A 21,123-nucleotide genomic window follows, 5' to 3' on the forward strand; every position below is an offset into this window, starting at 1 on the left:
GATGGTTCTAATTTAACTTCTGCCGATAAGAAAATCGGCTCTGTAAATGATTTTCTCAATGCAATGTTCAGTGAAGTGCAATTTTATTTAAATAATCAACTTATTTCTTACTCTTCACATACATATCCATATCGATCGTATATTGAAAAACTACTAAATTATAATGCTGAAGCTAAAACAACGCATCTTCAAACATCAATGTGGTTTAAAGATACTGCAGGGCATATGGACAGTGTGGCCGATAGTAATGTAGGATTTAAACAACGTTTTCTTCTCACTACTTTAAGTCAGTCATTTGAATTATTGGGTTATATTCATGCTGATATATTTAATCAGGAGAAATTTTTACTGAATGGTGTACAACTGCGTATTAAACTAATTCCAGCTAAACCTACATTTTGTCTAATGGGTGACGCAGATGCTGATGGAAAACTTGTAATTACAGATGCAACATTGCTTGTGAAAAAGGTTGATGTATCACCAGCCGTTAAAATACCACAAAATAAAGTATTACAGAATCTTAAATTTAGAAGAAAATATCCTATAACAAAAGTGCAGGTGAAGACAGAAACTCTGCCACAAGGAATTATGGATAGTACACTTCCAAATCTGTTTTCAGACATAGTGCCTAAACGTATTATTATCGGGTTTGTTAGTAATACTGCTTTTAATGGTACTTATCAGACAAATCCGTTTAATTTTCAGCATTTTAATATGTCATTTTTTACATTGTATGTTGATGGAACGTCTGTGCCATTCAAACCATTACAACCGGATTTTGATAATAATCTATATGTACAAGCATATTCCACGTTATTTACAGGTTCAGGTATTTATTATTCTAATAAAGGGAATAATATTTCACTCGCCGAATATCCTAATGGTTATACTCTACTGGTGTTTGATTTAACTCCCGATTCTAGTGCTAGTGCTGCATTTCATACTAGTCCACAACGGCAAGGAAGTGTACGTTTAGAGGTTCATTTTAAAGAAGCACTGCCATCTCCTGTAACAGCAACTATTTATGGTGAATTCTCTTCAGAATTAGAAATTGATTTCCAGAGAAAAATATATATTAATTAAATAAAAAATGTTAAATACAATTGAACTTTATGAAGCATTACAACAAAATTTGCCTAAAGATCATTTTATTGGTGTATATGCTCCTGATGAGTTACCTTTGTTTATTCATACATTTCCAGCCGCTATAATTATAAATACTGATTCTAGTGATAAGCCTGGTGAACATTGGGTTGCTGTTTATATATCTAATATGTGTGTGGGAGAGTATTTCGATAGCTATGGTATACCTCTCTATATACAACATCATATAAGGTTTTTAAAACGAAACTGTCTGTATTATACATGGAATAATAGACGTATTCAAGGTGATTTATCTCAATTTTGTGGACATTACTGTTTCCTATATCTAGCATGTCGTGCATCTGGTTATTCACTGCACGATTTCTTAAACAAATTCTCATTCACTACTATTGATGCTAATGATATTATGCTTTATTCATTTATGAGAGTATGATGATGTTATTTTTTTTAAACTCCGCCATTGCCGGTCCCAAGCACTGGATGAGAAAGGAGGAGGGTTGGGGGTTGCTACCCCCGTAAAAGAAAATAATCTCTGTTATGTTAAGTCATACTCTTTTATTAGTTCTGCTATGTTAAAATAGGGGTTGAATACACCCTTGCTATGTTTCGTAGTCTTATGTGTTCGTAGGGGTTAAAAATATGCTCATAAAAGGGAACGAGTACACCCCCTAAAATGTGCTCATAAAAGGGAATGAATCTGCTATGCTATGTGTTCGTAATTAAAATAGGGGTTGGAAAATATGCTCATAAAAGGGTACGAGTTTTTGCTCTTCTATGTGTTCGTAATTAAAATAGTGGTTGGAAAATATGCTCATAAAAGGGAACGAATACACCCTTTAATCTTCACTATGTTTCATAATCTCTTTTACTAGTTCTGTTATGTTAAAATAAGGGTTGGAAAATATGCTCATAAAAGGGAATGAATCTGCTATGCTATGTGTTCGTAGTCTCTGCCAGTGTGCGAATTGAAAATTTTTTCCAGGGGGGGATGAATTTCACCCATATGCGCACCGTGCTCCCCCATATATATATATATATATATATATATATATATATATATATATATATATATATATATATATATATATATATATATATATATTTACTAACAAGTACAAAACAGTTGAGATGTGAGATGTTTCATAAATTTTCACTCACGCAAAGTAAGAATTGTTTCCTTTTTCTATCTTCATGTCCATTTAAAAATACTCCAGAGGGGGAAAAGTTATCCCTGCCAGGGATAAAATTTTTCTTCTCCAGGGGAGGAAAGATTTTTCTCATGGGGGAAATCCCTGGCATCCCCCCCGCCAATTCGCACCCTGGTCTCTGCTATGTTAAAATAAGGGTTAGAAAATATGCTCATAAAAGGGTACAAGTTTTATGTATTCTCTGCTCTGCTATGTGTTCGTAATCTCCATGTATTATCTGCTATGTTCGAATAGGGGTTGGAAAATATGCTCATAAAAAGGAACGAGTACACCCCTAAAAATGTGCTCATAAAAGAGAACGAGAACACCCCCTAAAATGTGCTCATAAAAGGGAATAAAGTCACCCCTAAAATGGAGGTCATAAAAGACCGTGGGTTCACGGTGTAAGGTGCTCAATTTCCCAGGGGCTCCTGAGTTGGCCAATGCTGAGTGATGTTGAGCTACTATGAGCCAGATCGATCCATTTTCTACTACTGACGTGTATAACATATAGCTGACGTATATAACATACGTATATCTATGTAATAAAGAGAAGACTGTGAGAGACCAGACATCCTGCAACTGCATGATGTAACATCTAAACGGGAAAAAGCAGTACGTATGTAGGGTCAATTAATGCAAAATGATCGAGAAAAAAGAAAAATTGCCGCTCGACTTTTCAAAAAAAAAAATCTAATTTTTCCATGAATGTTTATCCTATATCAGCATACTTTAAAACCACAATTAATTATTTTTTTTTAACAACATCCCTGGCGACGCAACAGCTGCCGCCACTTTGCGTTTTTACGATTTTAGGCGTTTACGTTGTTTTGAATATCTCAACATGTATTTATCCTACCAAATTGAAAATTGCTGGACGTCTCCAACTCGTGCAGAGCTAAAACTTCGATCTCTTAACATCTTTGCCTAAAACCACTTGACGGCAACCCTGCTCCTTACCCCCCCCCCCCCGGCAACGACCAAAGCCTTTCAACTTCTGGAATAGTTGAAAATAGATTTAACAATCGTCGGAATATCCGTTTTGCAGAATCTTCACGTTGTGCGCTCGTTGTAACACATTAGAAATGAATGATTCTATAATGGTCTCTTTTCTCTCTTTGGAACAGTTTATTGGATGTTACAATTACAAAAATATAAAAGTATGTTACTCAACATACCTATGTGAGTGTTAGAAAGCAGTGCTCTTCACTTCTTTACTTCACTGTCGGCAATCAAAAAAAAAAAAAAAAAAGTTGCAATACTAACACCACCAAATGGAATAAATTGAGCCAACATTAATACTACTGTCTCTTGCTAAATGTTTCAAACTATGCTTTATGAAAACTGAATTTTCAGACAATTCTATAAAAGTTTTCAATTTTCCTTGGTATAATATTTGTTGTCAATATTCTTGGGGCCTTTTTTCATAACACTCTTCTCAAAAATTGCTTACCGGTATCGTAACGCAACGCAAAACTTGAAAAAAAACTATTACAACAGTGATGCCTACTATCGCAAACTAAAACGAATTTCGGACTTTTACGAAAACCTTTACGACATGTAGCACATCTTTGTGTCGTCTTGAACATTATGTGGTTATTTACGCAGAATTTATTTCCGAGATTCATTTGTCTCGTTCGGATGTCAATTTATTGAAACAAACACATAACTAAATGCACTGTGTGAGTACAAGTACATATTTAAAAACAGTACTGGCGCCAAAAAAAGATTTAACTTTTTTAAATTAAAAGGATTTTAGTTAGAAAGTCTACAACTAAGGGCTTTCAGGCAAGGTAAGAAGTAATTAGCGGTAAAAGTCAGCGAATAGTGTAATGCATTACATCAGTAATATATAGTAGCAAATACTCCCTAGGAGCTTGAGTACAAAGGGTTATTGATAAATGTTATTAAATATCTTTATATGTAATTGGTTATGTACAGTAATGAAGATTACACCTCGCCCTGTTATATTCTAGACCAAATTTGTATAATATAACATTTAAACAATGCTTTACATTCTCTTAATTATACTTTGAATTGTCTCGATATAACCGGACAGTGCAGGTACAGAATAGTTAATCAAATTAAAATAAGCATTTTTCTTTCACTTTTTTTTTCTGCATTATATACCTCCCTAAGACGTTCTAGACTTATTACCGTGACTTATGCGCAAAAATTGCGTACACATGGATAATATGCGTACAAGCTGATGGGCTTCCCCTCATAGGTTTAAGTACATGTTCTGCCGTACAGTATAACAACGACCGTGGGAGAAACGGAAACCAATTTCTGCTAAGTAACCACTAAAAGCTAATCTAACAAGTCAGGGTGAGATCGCAGCAGGGAGAGCGTCTGTAGAGACCAGGCACGTCGGCGACGGAGGGTATGCGTATAAACAAGGATCATGCAAAAATAGGGTTAAATTCCAAAGTTGGGCGTCCGTTTCCAGCAAAATTTTTAAAATTTACAGGAAAGATATGGATAATTTGATCGTTTGTGTGCGTAATAATATATGAGAGTCTCGAAAAATCTGTTTTTTTGTTATATATATGCGGCTATAAACATGGGACTATACGGTGAGCGGAGGGAACTACTTGGCGCAAGGTAACCAAACAGTTGCATTGTGGGGAAGAAACGAGCATTTATGTTATCAACATGGCGAATGTACAAGGGCAATGAACTAACAGTTTTAACATTTGTGAAGCAATACGTTGATAACGAGCAAAATCTTTTAAAAGTTTGTGAAGAGCATGGATTAATGAACCTAATAACAAATTGCAGAAAGTGTGAAAAGGAGATAACAGCCAAAAAAAACGTGGCGAAAGCGGACGCCCAACTTTGGAATAAATGTCCAAAAATACATTTATACACGAAAATCACATAGGTTAAAGGACTTGTAATGATTTTTCACTAGTAACTTTATTTGTAAACAAAATAGAGGTGAGCTTTCTTGTAGCTAAGCGGTTAGTGTATGCGTTCTTGGCGTGAGACTCTGGTTCATTCCAGGTGGGATCCCATGTTGGTCCATGTCTCATAGCGTCGCTGCTGAAAGGGACGCTAAACTGAAAATACAGATTTCTTACATCATGCAGAGGGTTCACTCGAGCAAACGATTCTACCAAATAGGAAATGTATGGGTAAAATACGATGCGAAATATTTTTCGTGAAGAAATGAGAGTGAATATAAGTATTACTGTCAGTACATAGCATATTCAAATGAATTTTGAGTGATAGTGAAAGTATTGTATGTGTAAGTATGCTGTTCCATTATCCTCGTTTATGCGTATACTGCCCGTCGCTGACGCTCCTGCTGTGACTTGGTTAGATAGGATTTGTGCTTTTTAGGGGCCATCTAGCACAAGCTGGTTTGTGTTTTATGTACTGTAGTTTTTATGCCATACGTCCACACTGTATTTATACTGAGCCCTCCTGAAGTCAATCTGTAAGTAGTAATGGAGCTACTCATTTAGTGCATGTTCTACTAAAAAGAAATACAAAGCTGTAACCTAACCTGAAAATGGGCTTAAGTTTAGAGCTGTCCTTCCAGTTTCAAACCTACAATAAAGCAATTAAAACATTAAACATTATTACGTTAGGGTAGTTTAGGTTACCTAGTAGGATTTTTAGTTTGATTAGAATAATGACTGGAACCGGTTCTCATAGAAGCTTCAATTATCACTTAAATTCAGTAATTCGTGGGTCTCATAAAAAATTAATGGATTCTCTTCATTATTCTTATAAAATTTTGTAAAACTTTATGTAGAATATAGATCATCTTAAATATCACATTCAACGCATCGATTCGCCTTCCTATACAACTACTATGCTGCTGAATTACCGAAACCTTTCGCGTCTTGCAAATAGTGCCTACTTCTACATACCTTTTCTTGTATTAAACATAACTTTACTGCCAAACTTACACACCTTAACATCACATAAGAACTCCAAAACATTATTTCTTACCCCATTTCTCCTGTAAATTTTCCTAATTTCTATAAAATCCGAGGGGCAACTTTAAACTTAACACAAAAAATGTAAGAAATGTGTCAAAATTTGGTAGAACCGTCTGCTCGAGTAATGCGCGTGCGGATATACCCTGCCGGTGAAAATTAGTATGTTACTCACTTATATTTGATATCCACTCACTTGTTTTAACCCTAGTATAGCTCTTGTAATTGTTTGTCACAAATAAAATTACACTTGTCAACATAAAATACTAATTTTTTACATTGTGCAGAAGTGTTCCGACGGTGGAAATAAATATTCTAGGCAATTCTCTTTCATATACAGTCACTCGCTGTAACTATAAAAATTTTTATGACGGACTGTTCTGCACCAGTACCACTACCCCTACCAGAGAGAACAGATTGCGGCCTGCCTCCCAATTTGACAACTAATACGTGTCAGTGAGTCCAGGAGTGTATATAGTATCTCAGCACACTGCGTTGAACGCTATAGGTAGGCAGGCGCGGGTTGGAAGACCTCTCTGCAATTTCAGAGGTATCCTAGAAAGGAGTTGGACTCTACCGGGCTGTGGTCATACCATGGAATAAGGTACCTGAGGTGCCTTTGGGTGAGCTTGCCTTAACGCTCGGGTATTAACACTGAAGATGCTGGAAGACTTTTTGATTTCATTTCATTTTCAGTGTAGCGTTCCTTTCATCAGCGAGGCTATATAAGACGTGGACCTACAGTTTAACGTGGGATCCGAAGGACCTGAGCTCGCACCGGGAATCGAACCTGGGTCTCCCACGTTAAATGCACGTATATTAACTGTTTAGCCACGAAGGAGCTCCTGGAAGACTCTTACTTGCAAAGGGAGTCACCTCCATCAGTGTGCATAACCGTGATAAAGGCTTCGGTCTTTTGCCAAATGGACATATTGAAACCTTGTTGAGACATCGATTAAAGCTGGATAGCTTTAGTTTGAAGGTAACAACCTGTTGATAGAACAAACGCCCTAAGACCGAGGACCTTAGAGTGGGATTAGAGGTATACCGACCTCCAAGGCGTACGACTGCCATTCCGCAATGGAGAAACAGTGTAGTACATAACATAACTTTTTCAAATGCGACTTGATATAACTGTACAGTGAAGAAGAATAATACAGGGTATTCATAAAGTATGGACGGATTTAATTCGCTTATAATTTACATAAAAATGCTCATATTGAAATCAAATAAAGTGCAAACGGTAGCGGAAGGATTAAATTTTTACCTGTAATCTGCACCAGCTCAGTTCATTCACCGCCACACCTCCAACTGGGCGCCATTCCCAATCCATCGGTTAGGGAATTTCTCGTCAAGGAACTGTCTCACCTTGATTGCATAGTGAGGGGGTGCCCCGTCCTGTTGGAACACGATGTCGTTCTGGATTCCATGTGCCTCCAGTTCCGGAATGAGGTATTTCTGCAACACACCCAGGTACGAATCTCCATTCACGGTCTCCTCTTCAAAAAAGAACGGTCCAGTCAGATGATCATAGGACACAGCGCACCAAACGTTCACTTTAGGGCTATCTCTCTCAGAGTTGCCGCTTATCTAACAGTGTTGCCAACTAAAAATTTAATCCTTCCGCTACCGTTTGCACTTTATTTGATTTCATTATGAGCATTTTTATGAAAATTATAAGCAAATTAAATCCGTCCAGACTTTATGAAAACCCTGTATTTAATAGGAGCGTACGATACCCTTCATTTCGCTTACTATCGAGTAGGAAATATATCAGTGAAGTATAATTTATACCATACGTCCCGTTTAGACCGTGACAGTCCCGGTTTGAAGATTCTTTTCGTGATGTTTCGCCGATTTACATTTTGTTCCGTTTTTTATCCACGACAATCTTTTCACTTTTTTTCGCACTATTAATCACGAGTATTCACCTAATCGTATTCCTAGAAGCTGAAGAACATTACAATATTTCAGACACTTAAACGAATATTTATCAAGGATCTTAGAATCTTTTAAATTTTTATATTAAAATTTACAATATTGTATTTTAAACATTTTAAATTTCTATACGGGATAACGAGTCTTTTAAAAAAATAACTTTTATTTAGAGCCCTACCTATTCATTCTTCGTTAAAATCATGCTATGTGTAAAGTGCACTCACACAACACATTTTATTATTATTATTATTATTATTATTATTATTATTATTATTATTATTATTAGATTTATGTCTATTAATATATCCGTGATACTATTCTTGAAGTAGGGGAAGAAAGTTGAATTCTACTTCAAGAATATTGCCAAAGAGATATTAATACTCGTATACCATTGAAAAATAGTAACAAGAAGGTAACAGTTGTGTAAATCGCTTTGCACGTTGCATAATTTTAACGGAGTAGGAATAGTTTCGTTAAGCCCCACATAAAAGTTAGTTTCCTAAAACGACGTCATTTTTTTTTAAAGTTATTTCGTATAGAAATCTAAAATGTGTACTGATACTGAAGTTAATAGTATGTAAAGAACTGTTTGCGTACAGGTAACATGTATTAAGCCTCTATAATTTCTCGAAAAAGGATACTCGCTCATGTATTCGAAATATCGGGAAGTTTTTCACTTCCTAGAAATACAATTAGATGAGTACTCTTTTTATCTTGTAATATGTATTTCATACTCTTTATCAGTCAATGAAGTTCAAGATCGTCAATTAAGTAATCCTTATTTTTGATCTTAACGTACAAGTACAGATCTTTCATTGCTCATAAAATATGAACAGAAGAAAAGCTTGCTGTCGAACTATAAACTTATCCCGTGATTTTTATTCTACAGGACGGACAAGCAGTAACATGTTTCTTTTAGATGCGCTGAGGAAGAGGTAAGAAATGTCTCAAAACCGTTCGCAGATTTCCTGCTTTTGGAAATGCGAGTAAGAGAAATAAAAGCATCAAGGAAATAAGAAGCAACGGCCGCAGTCCTGTATTTTCGTAATGTTTTTATTTCTTTAATTTGTATTTCCTTCACCCCGGTTTTCTCCGTGAACAAGGCACCAGCGAAGAGCTGAAAGCTTTAAAGTGCTAATGTTTTTCAGGAATCAGGATCTGAAATAAGAGGGTTCATTTGCCGAAGTCGTTATTTTTCTGTCAAGACGTAGGATATTTGAAAGTACACAGAACTGTCAAGTCGTAGGATATTTAGAAGAACAGTGAATTTCCTACTAGGATATTAAACATATTGTTGAATATTTATTGTTAACAGTTTACAGAGGGCATAATGTACACTTTATAGAGTGAATCTAAAACCTCACAATACTCTTATTTCCCCTTTATCTCTGAGGTTGGGAAAAAAGGGGATTTGATTTTTACTGGAATAACTGTTATTAATGCGTTAAGGAAGAAGAGTTTGAGTTTCTGTTATGAATAAAAGTCGGACACAGTGTGCATTTTAGACGATAGATAAGGTTCATGAAATCGTAATTGATTCAGAATGACGAAGTCAAAAGTATGTTCTGTTAGTTCTGAGGTGCTTGAAACCGAAAATAGGAGAAATCAGACTTCTTTCATTATATCTGCTTGCATGTTATACAATCATTTTTGACATAATTTATTTGGTCTAAAGGCACACGAGTTAACTATTAAGAGTTTCATTCAATGTAAATATTTAATTTTACATACATTATTATACCACTTCTACATTTTTAAAGAGACCAAAAGAAAATGATGTAAGTCAGAGAAGTGTAAATTCTGGGAAATAGGGATAAGCTTAAACCATCATATCCTCCATTTGTTCCACCAACTTCTGCACGCAAAAATGTTTAATGGGATATTTATTTGTTTGTTTGTTGAAATTTACCATCTCTTTTGAACATCAAGGCTATATTAGGCGTGTTCCTACTGTTTAGGGTCGAACCAGGAACACTGTAATAAATTCAAGGATCTTCTCGTAATGGGATTGGAACCCAAGGCTACGTGCAATACGTACTAGCCAATAAACCACCAAGGAGGCCTTGAATGGGGTAATGCACAACATCAGCTACATATCGCAATCTATGTTGTGCACCGTTATAACCTTATCATCTTCTTCATGCTGTAGTTCAGCATGTACTATTGCCACAGTCATGTCATTTATAAAGATATTCTGCCACTGACTAGAAGATGCGCCAAATGCAATTTAACCCGCAGATAACGCACAGATCATGAGCATCTTAGCAAGAAGCTGGGAAAATCATGATTAATTTCGTTGCCATGTTAGGTCCTATGGGTATCTCTATGATGTCGTCTGGCTTTTACTTAAGAGATCGAACTGATACGACGTAAATGATGGGAAATTAAAATTTCATAAACATAAAAGCGAGGATTTTGATACATTATGAATATAGAAAAAATGAAGAAACCTTTTCAATATTCACTGAATGATGAACTTCGTAACTCATCTTCTTTTCTTTTACTTTATATGTTGATGCACTTTACTCGTTGAAAATGGCAATCAATAAAAATATCTTTTTTTTTTTTTTTTCGTTTTAGTTTTCTACATAAATATGAAGTTCAGAGGAAAAATGACAGAGATCATATGCATGAGGCAATTTTTAAGTAAGTATTTTTAGTTTCTCATAAATCATTCTTGACAACATACTCACAATTGTCAGTGCCGTTTTTTTTTCTAAAGAAAAAAATTTTCTTTACTAATAGTGTTTGGGAAGTGATTATGCTTCTAGGAATTCCAAGATTCTACATGAAAACTATGGACAGAGCTCTCATCCCTAAGTACGTAGTTGTTAAAAGTTTAATAGTTTCCCATGTTAATAGTTTTGATGGTAGAAAAAATCCTTAGTTTCAATTTGTACGTGTATTATTATCTAGTTACTGAAAGGTGCTCTCTAACAGATAGCTGCACATATTGTAAACAAAACGAGAGGGAGGATTGTAGGATTGTTCTCCAATCACAGCAGTATTCTTTCACGCTGTTGCTAGGCAACGAAGGTCACTGACCGCGCTGTTGTCGGTAGTTGAGGCGACTTAAGTTTGTCGCCAGAGCTGCTGTCTCTGTTGCGGAGCCTCTTGCAACAGCGTCTCCAATACTACACGTGTTCTACCCAACTATGAGAGAGCATCTTTCCTTGCGCACACAGTAGAGAGGAAATATTACAGGTAATGTGGTATTGTAGGATTATGAACGTCTGTTTTACGGGTCAACTTCTGTTTGCTCTACTCTGCATGAACTAAAAGTACTGAATGTTTCTTGCTGGGAGAAATATTAAGTTCTGTATATAATAATAATAATAATAGTAATAATAATAATAATTTGAATTTATTATAGCCCAAGCTATAATTGGTCACGAATATACAAACAATGTACAGTGGAGGATTACGTCATGGTTAATACAAAATGAACAAATTAAAAAAAATAGTACATCAGAATAATTCAAACAAATACAATATTATATATCATACATAAACTTTGCATATATGAAAGCTTTGATTTCAAAGTAAAATTTCAATATTACCTCCATTCACATGTCTATTACATAAATTGAAAACTGCGAAGTAGTATACAACAGGAGTAAAATATAGTAAACACTTATATAATTAAACAAAGATTTCGTAAAAATATATATAACGAAAGAACATGATTAGATAAAAGTAAACATACATCAAACGAAAGACAATTAGAATTTCATAGAGAATATATAAGGCAGGACAACGACGAAATTTTATATTTACTTGACAATACATTCTAAATATTGCTTTTTAAGTAAAGCAAAATTTTCATTAAATAGATCGATTCTTAGAGATTTTTTTTAAATATTCTCTACCTTTATTAAATAGTGGAGTACCAATTAATTTGTGATTACATAAAATAGATCGATAGTCTGTAGGATTGTGAGAAGGAACTCAGATGTTCAATTAGGTTCACCCTGGCATGTATTGCGTTATGAATAAACCTGATTTGCCTCAAGTTTCTCCTAACATCAAGAGAGAGCTAATCAAGCGAGAATCTCCTCAATAGTCATCTCATTCGGTTTAAATTTAAATCTAAGCCAGGCCAAGAAAGAAATTTGAATTGACTCAAGAACTTGAGCAATACCAGGAAGATTTCGGTTTCATATTAAAGTTGCATATTCCAGATGAGCGAACATAGGTGTAGTATACAAAAAACGTTACAAAACGATAGAAAATGATATAATTTTAATTTTAGTTTTACAGGTTACAAAATCTTTAAAGACTTTATCAACCCATTTAATAAGCCCAAGATTCCTTCTGGCTTTAGATACCATAGTAGAAAATATGTTGATCAAATAATAGCTTATTATCCATCATAACACCTAAGTCTTTAATAGTAGAAAGAACTTGTATTGTATGATGATTCATTATATATGAAAAATAAATAAATTTGTTTTCCTAGAAAACTATATAATTTTAGTTTTATTCATGTGCAAAGGCAGTACATTCAGAGTGGACCATTCATAAACCAAATTAATATCAGGTTGTAATTTGAAGTGATCCTGACGACTTACTGTTTTAGAAAAGATCTTGAAATCGTCCACATACAATAGAAAGGGACGCTTCAAAGATTTGCCAATATCATTTAGTAATATTATAAACAAAAGAGGACCCAAATTGGATCGTTGAGGAACACCGGGAAATATACTGTACACAGATGATTTGCAATCCATATATATATATATATATATCTGACCACCAATCTACGACCAAGCAAGTTGGAAGCAAACCAAAGTATCGAAGATTTAGAAATTTCAAAGAAGTTAAGTTTCTTAAGAAGAATATAATGAGATATCGAAGGCTTTAGCAAAATAAAAATAGACTGTATCGACTTGAACATGATTGTAAACAACGGGAGAAGCCAATGTCAAAAACTTATTCAGGTTTAATTCAGTAGATTTGCCTTTCATAAATCCATATTGTTTAGGAACAATGCAATATTGAACGGAACTATAAAGGTAGGTACAAACAAGTTGATCAACATTTTGGGTGTTACATCAAGAATAAAAATAGGTCTATAGTCAGTTAAGTCCTACCATGTGTTTTAGGAACTGGAGTTACATCAACAATTTTCCATACATTTGGATAGAGATGAGATGCTAATCTTTAATTAAACAACGATGTCAAGATTGGAGCAATTATTTCAGATATACCTGTGAATATACGAGTAGAAATCGGAATTATATCAGTACCTACAGAGGCTTTAACGTTTGAAGTTTTAATAACATCAAGTGCCTGTTTAGTGTTAAAAGTTATTTGATCACTACAAAATTGATTGGCCATAGAAATATCATTACTATTGTTTACATTAACATGATCTTTATGATAAACAGCTTCAAATTGTTTGGCCATAGCCTCAGATAGCAATCGAAAATCAGAAACTAATTCCTCGTTAACCAATACTACCTTATGATCCTCTTTAGCATTAATTTTGTTTTTCATATACTTCCAAATACATATACTTCAATAATAATAATAATAATAATAATAAATGTCTGTTCTATTTGATGAAGAACAATTTTTGTTGATGATTTCTTTTTCAGTTTCTTAATCAGTGTAAAAATTATACAGGGTCTCCCATAATGATCGGATACATTTTAAATACCAATATCTGGAGTTACAGTAATAAGTTTTAATGCAAACTGTAGTGAATATGTACGTGACACACAGGAATTTTACACACTACATTCAGTTTTGAAAATCACATTCTTGGGGCTCTTGTCTTTTAAGCTGCAGAAAGGTGCAGTGGAACGTATGGACTGAAATGGTTGCAATTTCCCTTCTGATTTCTTCCTTTAGTGCATCAATTATTCTTGGTTTGTTGGCGTATACTCTCTGCATCAGGTAACACGAATGGAAATAGTGTGCCGCTGTTAGATCTGGTGATTTTGCAGGCCAACTGATGTCACCAAATCGTGTAATGAGGTGCCCTGGGAAGTGTTTGCGGAGAGTTGGCATAGGCTGTCGTGCTGTGTGACAGGTAGTGCATTCACATTTCTGATAGACTACGATGTTCCAACTCAGGAACGAGAAATGTATTGAACACGTGGTTATAGCTTTCACTATTAACGGTAATGGCAGAACCATGTCTGTCTTCGAAAAAATACAAACCAATGAAACATACATGAGTTACGGTACACCAAAAGATAACATTGACAATATTATTTATAAGATACAAACTGATATGCAGGTAATAAGTAGTTATTGGTTTGGATTAGGATTAGGAAGTATACTTCTGAGCATTTGGCATCTATAGTCTTTCTGAGCCCGTCAGGTATGAAGGATGATACTTCTCAGCAGTCACACAACCCAAAGTGGACATGGAGGAAAGGAATGGGGAAGGAAGGAAGTGGTCTGAGACTTTTTTTTTAAATGATAGTTATCATCCCGGCATTTGCAGGGAAGCCTAAAAAGTCTGTTACAGTTTTCAAGACCGTATCCCCTCTGGGAATCGAACCCTGGGCCTCCAACAAAAGACAAGAGCGTTAGCTACTACACCACGCGGCACCACGTTTTATTGAATTAGAAATACTTATGTTGTAACCTACGTATAATAGTTATTGCTTAAAAATACACTTATTATATGTAAATTGACCACTTTTCAATGCAACTGGTGATGGCTAACATACACATATTTCACTACATGTATTCTACTTTTCTTTCAATTTTTTTTCAGCCTTGTCAGGGACATTGTACAACGAATGTAAGAAAAAAAAGCATTATAAGTTATAAAAGCGCTTAAGATATATATAAAGAACGTACCTGTTGAGTTCCCTAGTGGCTATATGGTTGGCGTAGGCACCTTTCACACGACAGACACGAGTTTGATTCCATGGGCGAGATCATGTGGGTCGGATCCCACGTTAATCTGTAGTTTCACATCTGATATAGCCTCGCTGCGGAAAAGAAGGCTAAACAATAATCCATCAATCAAGGTTTGGCTATTGAATACCTGCACCACCTCGGTTTTTCAGTCCATTGACTTATACGAGGAAGCAATCTTTTTTTTTTCTTTCAAATGAATGGCGATATTAATAGTTTGGTTGCACTTATGTTTTCTTCAAATTTACAGTTGAGCCATAATTATCCAAGCTGATGTTGACCTGACTAACCTCGGATAGTCGGGCCTCGAATAATACAGACTTTCTGCAAAATGAAGGGCGCTATTTGCAAGGCATCTCCGACCTCTTGCTAATTTACATAAAAATGGATAACTATTAATTATTTCTATCTATATGAGTTTGTTTGGTTTGTTTCAGTTTTAATATTAAAATTTTAAATTTGCCAGGCCTGGTACTAAAATTAAGATTGTGTATAATATTTGTATATGCTGCTAGTATTAAGTGAATTTATTTGGACATGTGTATTGTGTACGGTGTTTGTGTATTTAAATTAGGGAGCTTTGTCATTATATAATTTCCTTCAATTTTTTATATTTACATTTTAGCTTAGATTGCAGTTTATTCATTGTTATTTCTTAAGAGTATTTTTAACCCCTGACGAGAGGCTGCGAATGGAATTCTTTTTATCACTGTTCCTTGTTCTCTTTCTTCTTTTTAGCTTGGTAAAAGCTTCTTTGCATCTTTTTCGTGTCGTTGCCCAGTAGAAGAATTTTTTAAAACGTTTTTTCAGCCACAACTATGGGAATGAAAGAGAGGCCGCAGGTTTATCCGTCGTTTGTTAAAGGAAAGTTTGATAAGTAATTTGGTTATGTCCGCTGTTAGGGAACAGGCCAACTTCAGACCCAGACACGAGTGACATTCTGGATTCTGAGTTTCTCCTTTACTTTCCAATGGGCTGTATTTTGGATATGTAAGTCTGGAGACAGTCCATAGTTTGCCGGAGTGGAGGGAAGTCTAGTTTAAGTAAGGAATTTTCCCAAGATAGGTCACTAGAAATTATGTGCAGCTTCTTTAGAACAGAACTTCAACCTTTGAGTCAGAATTTAACTGAATCTTTTTAAGCTTTAGAAATAAAAAACGAGTGAGTTCCTACATAGGAGGCTAGGACGCGTGATGTTAAAGCTGTTCCTAAGGTAATTGAAATCTATTTTTAATGGAGATAATTTTGTAAATCCATTAGCAATTGGGTTTGATCCCCGTTGTAGGCCGTTGGAATGAAAGGATGCTGATCTAGGAATTTAATCAGCGCATTTTAAGTCTGAATAGACTTAAAAGGTATTCAGACTTAAATATTGAGAGTATTTTAAGTCTGTCCATGCTCAAAAGACGGCTTTTGTATGCATTAAGGCAAGAAGACACATACATAAGAAAGGAACAATTGAATATGGCACAACAAAATATAAACTAGGTGAACTTCTTTGTAGACACCTCATTTTTAAAACAAAAGGTAGGTAAAAGATAACAGAAATGTCGGTGTTGCAAGTTAGAAATTATTTCTACATAAGTAATAAAATATTTTTATATGCGAAGCTATTCGTCAATTATTGTATATAAGAATGGATTTATTAAAGGTATATTAGCATCCAGTGATTGTGTGTCTTTATCACTGAGAAACCAGAGGCGGTATGGTATACCGCCGCATACCATCTCACTTCGACCATTGAATATAATATGATGTTGTACATATTAGTTAATATTCATATTTATGTTTTTTACTTTTAACAGATATAATAAGTACATTAGCAAAGTTATCCAAAAGCTGTATTTTGCGTATAACGCCAGAGAAACTGTTTTTCGTTATCCACGAAGAGAAAGCCGTTAATGCTGCTCCATCGGTATGGTCAGTTCTGGAGCAGACTCATTTCTTCGATGAATATAACATGGCTGGAGTGTCGGAGGTACACAACGAAATATTTTTAGAATTTGTGCCAGGTATGTAATGTTGACTGTATTAGATTTACCTTTGCTTTCTGTGTTACAAGCAAAATATCAGTTCTTTATTGAGGAGTTCTGTTATTTTTATGTTCTTACTTCTATGGAGAAAGCAGTCAATTTTAGCTTAGTAAATCTGTTCTTAAGCGATCGTTTTTGAGAATACATATGTAAATAATAATTTCAGCTGAATCAATAATAATAATAAACTGAACTATATATATGCATGAGTATTATTTGTATTATATAATTTTAATTACAAGGATTTTTCTTATGTCTTTTTTTTAATCATTTTATTTTGCGTTGATGATTTAATTTTATTTTCTTCAACTTGTACTAAAATAATGAAACAGGTTTAATATAGGTTACATGTTCTGCTACCTTTTTAAAACAATTTATTCCCTTCCTATTTTCCATTCGTGGAACTGCTCTTAAGTTCTGAGAAAATGAAGTTTCAAATACCAGGTACGTGTGAAATTTTACATCATATTTAATTATTCTTCTTATTTTTAAAAATACCTCAAATTCACACTAAACCTTAGAGAACTAAAGTTATTTGTTCATACTGCAATAGTAAAATATGTTTGTCGTTTGAAATTTAATGTAATTTACTTTTGCCATGTATCTTTTATTTGCTGACTGAAACCTTTGTACCCAATATCTTCAAAGATACTGTTCCTTACTTTAAAATAATTTTAAAAAAATCCAGTTAATCTATAAAGAAAACTCGGTATTTAGAACATGATCCAAAATTTGGTTGTTGGACATTCTCTTTTTTTTTTTTTTTTTTTTTAAATTTTATTTTTCATTGAGACATTCTTATTTTATAAAGTACAGCGTGGTCCGGAAGTGGGTGTACCCCGTGTTTTCTGACGGTTTTAGGTCTTACCCACATTTGTTTGGTAACATTGCTTGGCATTGTCTGGCAACATTGCTATCCATGTTCATTTGTTTTCTGCTTGATAAGTTATTTGCAGTGAAGTTGAAGTAATCAACAATGTGTGATCAAAGTCCATATAGCATTGAACAAAGATTAGTTGTTGCGGTTTGGTTTCACGAAAGGCGTAACACAAGTGGCACAGTGCTGTCTGGAGTTTCATAAAACAAGTAAGAAACACTCAATATCACACAACGCAGGAATTACGAGCAACTGTGGAACACGCCTTCACTCTCGTGACTCCGGAGTATCTCCGCAAAACATCTACGAGAACTTGGCGCAGAATTCAGCTGTGTTACGACATGGATGATGGATGGTGATCATCCCGATATTTATGACTCTTAAGACTTCAACGTAACTGTGTACAGACATTCTACCATAACTAACATTATACTGTTGAAACTAAGGACAAGGGGGAGAGGGGAGGAAATGCCCACTTCCGGACTACCCTGTACAATGTAATCACATAATCTGTATCAGACTGACCAAATTTAGATTAGGTTCTTACCATGACTGAATCATCCAAATTTAGTTTAGGTTTTTTAGTTCATTCATAAACTTGTCTTTCCACATATGAAGACGTTTTATGGATATTTATTTCCTTAATAGTATGCGTTTGAAACTTGTAAATGCTTAGATAAATCAGAAACTGCTCTGTTCTCTTCTTTTCCATCCCTAATATTTTTTTCAATTCTTGTCTCAGTGTTTCTTTTTGTCATTATATAACTGTTGCATTCACATGTCACTTGGAAAAATCCTGAATGTACTTTTCACTAACATAATAACTTTTAAAAGCTATCAAATATTTTTATAAGCTTCTAGGAGACTTAAAAGACAGAAAGGAACACTGATACAAGAATTAAAGAACATATTAGGAGTATAAAAGAAGAGGACTTAGCAGTTTTTCGCGTATGTGAGCATTTACAGATTAAAAAAGAAAAATTGAATCATTTTTCTTTACAGACTAATTGGGACATATGACTTAATTGAGAATAAGGAACAGTACATTTGAAGATATTGAGTACAATACCAAGAATTCAAAGCATCAGCAAGCAAAAGATACATGGCAACAGTAAATTACATTAGACTTCAAATGACAAGCACATTTTGGTTTGATTTGGAACGAATAATTGTAATTTTCTCAGATTTTAGCTAGGATATTATAGAGGATATGCTAGTAATTGTCTTTCTACTAGTACCTCGCTGAAGTCGTAACACAACCGAGCATCATTAAACGTGATTGGCTCTTTTCTCTTTTCTACCATCATTGTTGACTCAAAACATTAGGTTCCTCATATGTAAACATGTAGTATTTGTTGCATGTAATTTTTTTTAAACCCCTGCTTTTACGTTCAGAATGAATGTGTGTAGCTGACGTGTGTGTAAACAAAAGCGATAGCAAATTGTCAGGAATATTCTTTCACAGATAATAAAATCACTAACTGTAGGACACTTGTTGCAATAGTGTTGACATTTTAATTTCTGTATTAACTGCCTTAAGTCTTAGTGGTAATAATTTAATTAAACATGGATTTATAACTTAATATCACATGTGGCTTCTCATAGGTGCGTGCAGGAGTACTAAATGCAATTTCGAATGCAGGTTCAAAGGGTATTCATCGAATAAGGTAGCAGAATATTTCACGATCCATCATCTTAAAAAATAACTTTTATTACAGACATACGCAGGAATGTGGGGCCACGGGATTATTCTACTTTTCCTTTCATTGACATTACCGTCCACCATATAATACAATCTATCGACAAACGTTGCCGTTTTTTCCAGAATAAGTTGGAACAACAGCCAAAGTAAAAAAAAAAAAAAAAAAAAAAAAAAAAAAAAAAAAAAAAAAAAAAAGTTGCATTGTTGAAATATTTCGTGTTACGTTTATAATAACCAATTATTAATTTGTCTAGTGTACAGTAGACCCATCATACCGAAATACAGGAACACCTGGAACACCTTTATATTTAGATGAAAAAAAAAAAGAAAAAAGAAAAAAAAAGTATATTTTGTGGAATTATGACCGCGTTGTCTTTCGCCAAGTGTTTTCCTGTGGTGCACACAAAAATCAATTTCGAATAAAATTGATAACACCAAGTACTAACGAAAATAAAGCACCTAGGTAACAAATATTCCAGTTTGATGTATTTAAGAAGCATTACTCTTTTTATGTGTCCCTTTATTTTAATTCGCTTTAGATTTTTGCGAAAATAAAATTATTTTGACCACTCGAAATTACATTTTGTGTGAGGACCAGCCTCCTCATGTTTGTTTAATTTCCAAGATATAGCAGATATTGTAGATAAGCGAGATATTGTAATTTTTAGCTTCACTTTATTGTTATAAGATGTTTATAAGATGACCCAACAAGCGTGGCGCCGTGGCGAAGCTGTGACGTATTGTTTCATAATTTTACTGTATGGAAGTATTCTCTATTTTGTGACATCCGTGGATTTTAGTGTAAATTTGAGATATTTTTAAAAATAAAATGTAAGAATTGCATACAATTTTATTATTTGAAACTACATTTGCTCAGAAGTAGTTTGCAGCAATTCCCACGAATGGAATACAAAAAGGGAATAAATTGATTCCAAAGAGAAATAAAACACATAAGCTAAGGTAAAATAACTTCATTATACTGTTTATTTAGTTACAACCACTTCATAAGTTACACAGTGAGTGACTTTTTAACATTTTTTTTTCCCATCAGTTATGCGAATGTGTTAAGCTTTTGATGAAGTTCAAGTAGCGATATAAGCCTGACTTTTTTTTTTTCATGTATTTTTCATTCTAATTCCCATGCCTTACCCGTCCTATTCCCTAAATCGTTAAGAAGAAACTGTTTGTATGGATATTTACAGAATATTGAGTAATAGTTTGTTATATTTATTCGAATTCCCTGTTGTTTATTTGTTTTATGACTGAAAATCATCTTTTGTATTGCTGTTAATTATTGGATACAATCAATAGCAAACAACGAAAAATGCAATTAACATTAATCCATGACTGCGTGATATCCGAAAAATCGGATGACGTAGTTCATTACTTTTAAATTCATTATAACCATATATCCACAACTTTTGTAGACAGCTCCCATCCACTAAAATCAAAA

General features: G+C 34.2%; 1 protein-coding gene across 4 annotated transcripts in view; it reads left to right on the plus strand.

Moving 5' to 3' along the window:
• The first annotated feature begins 3,830 nt into the window (after positions 1 to 3,830).
• Positions 3,831 to 21,123, plus strand: part of Hus1-like (Hus1-like checkpoint clamp component) — a 39,396-nt gene continuing 22,103 nt past the window's right edge. For 2 of the 4 annotated variants that reach the window (XM_081771878.1, XM_081771881.1), the window contains exons 1-3: positions 3,831 to 4,084; positions 10,760 to 10,825; positions 16,864 to 17,070. In XM_081771878.1, the coding sequence (XP_081628004.1) occupies positions 10,774 to 10,825; positions 16,864 to 17,070 (259 nt within the window). In that variant the 5' untranslated portion in view covers positions 3,831 to 4,084; positions 10,760 to 10,773. Of the gene's footprint in view, positions 4,085 to 9,093; positions 9,115 to 10,759; positions 10,826 to 16,863; positions 17,071 to 21,123 lie in introns of those variants that run through there. The other 2 variants (XM_081771879.1, XM_081771880.1) reach the window with 2 other exon arrangements.

This window comes from Thermobia domestica, chromosome 9 (assembly GCF_964235325.1).
Source record: "Thermobia domestica chromosome 9, izTheDome1.hap1.1, whole genome shotgun sequence".
In the NCBI taxonomy this organism is placed as follows: domain Eukaryota; kingdom Metazoa; phylum Arthropoda; class Insecta; order Zygentoma; family Lepismatidae; genus Thermobia; species Thermobia domestica.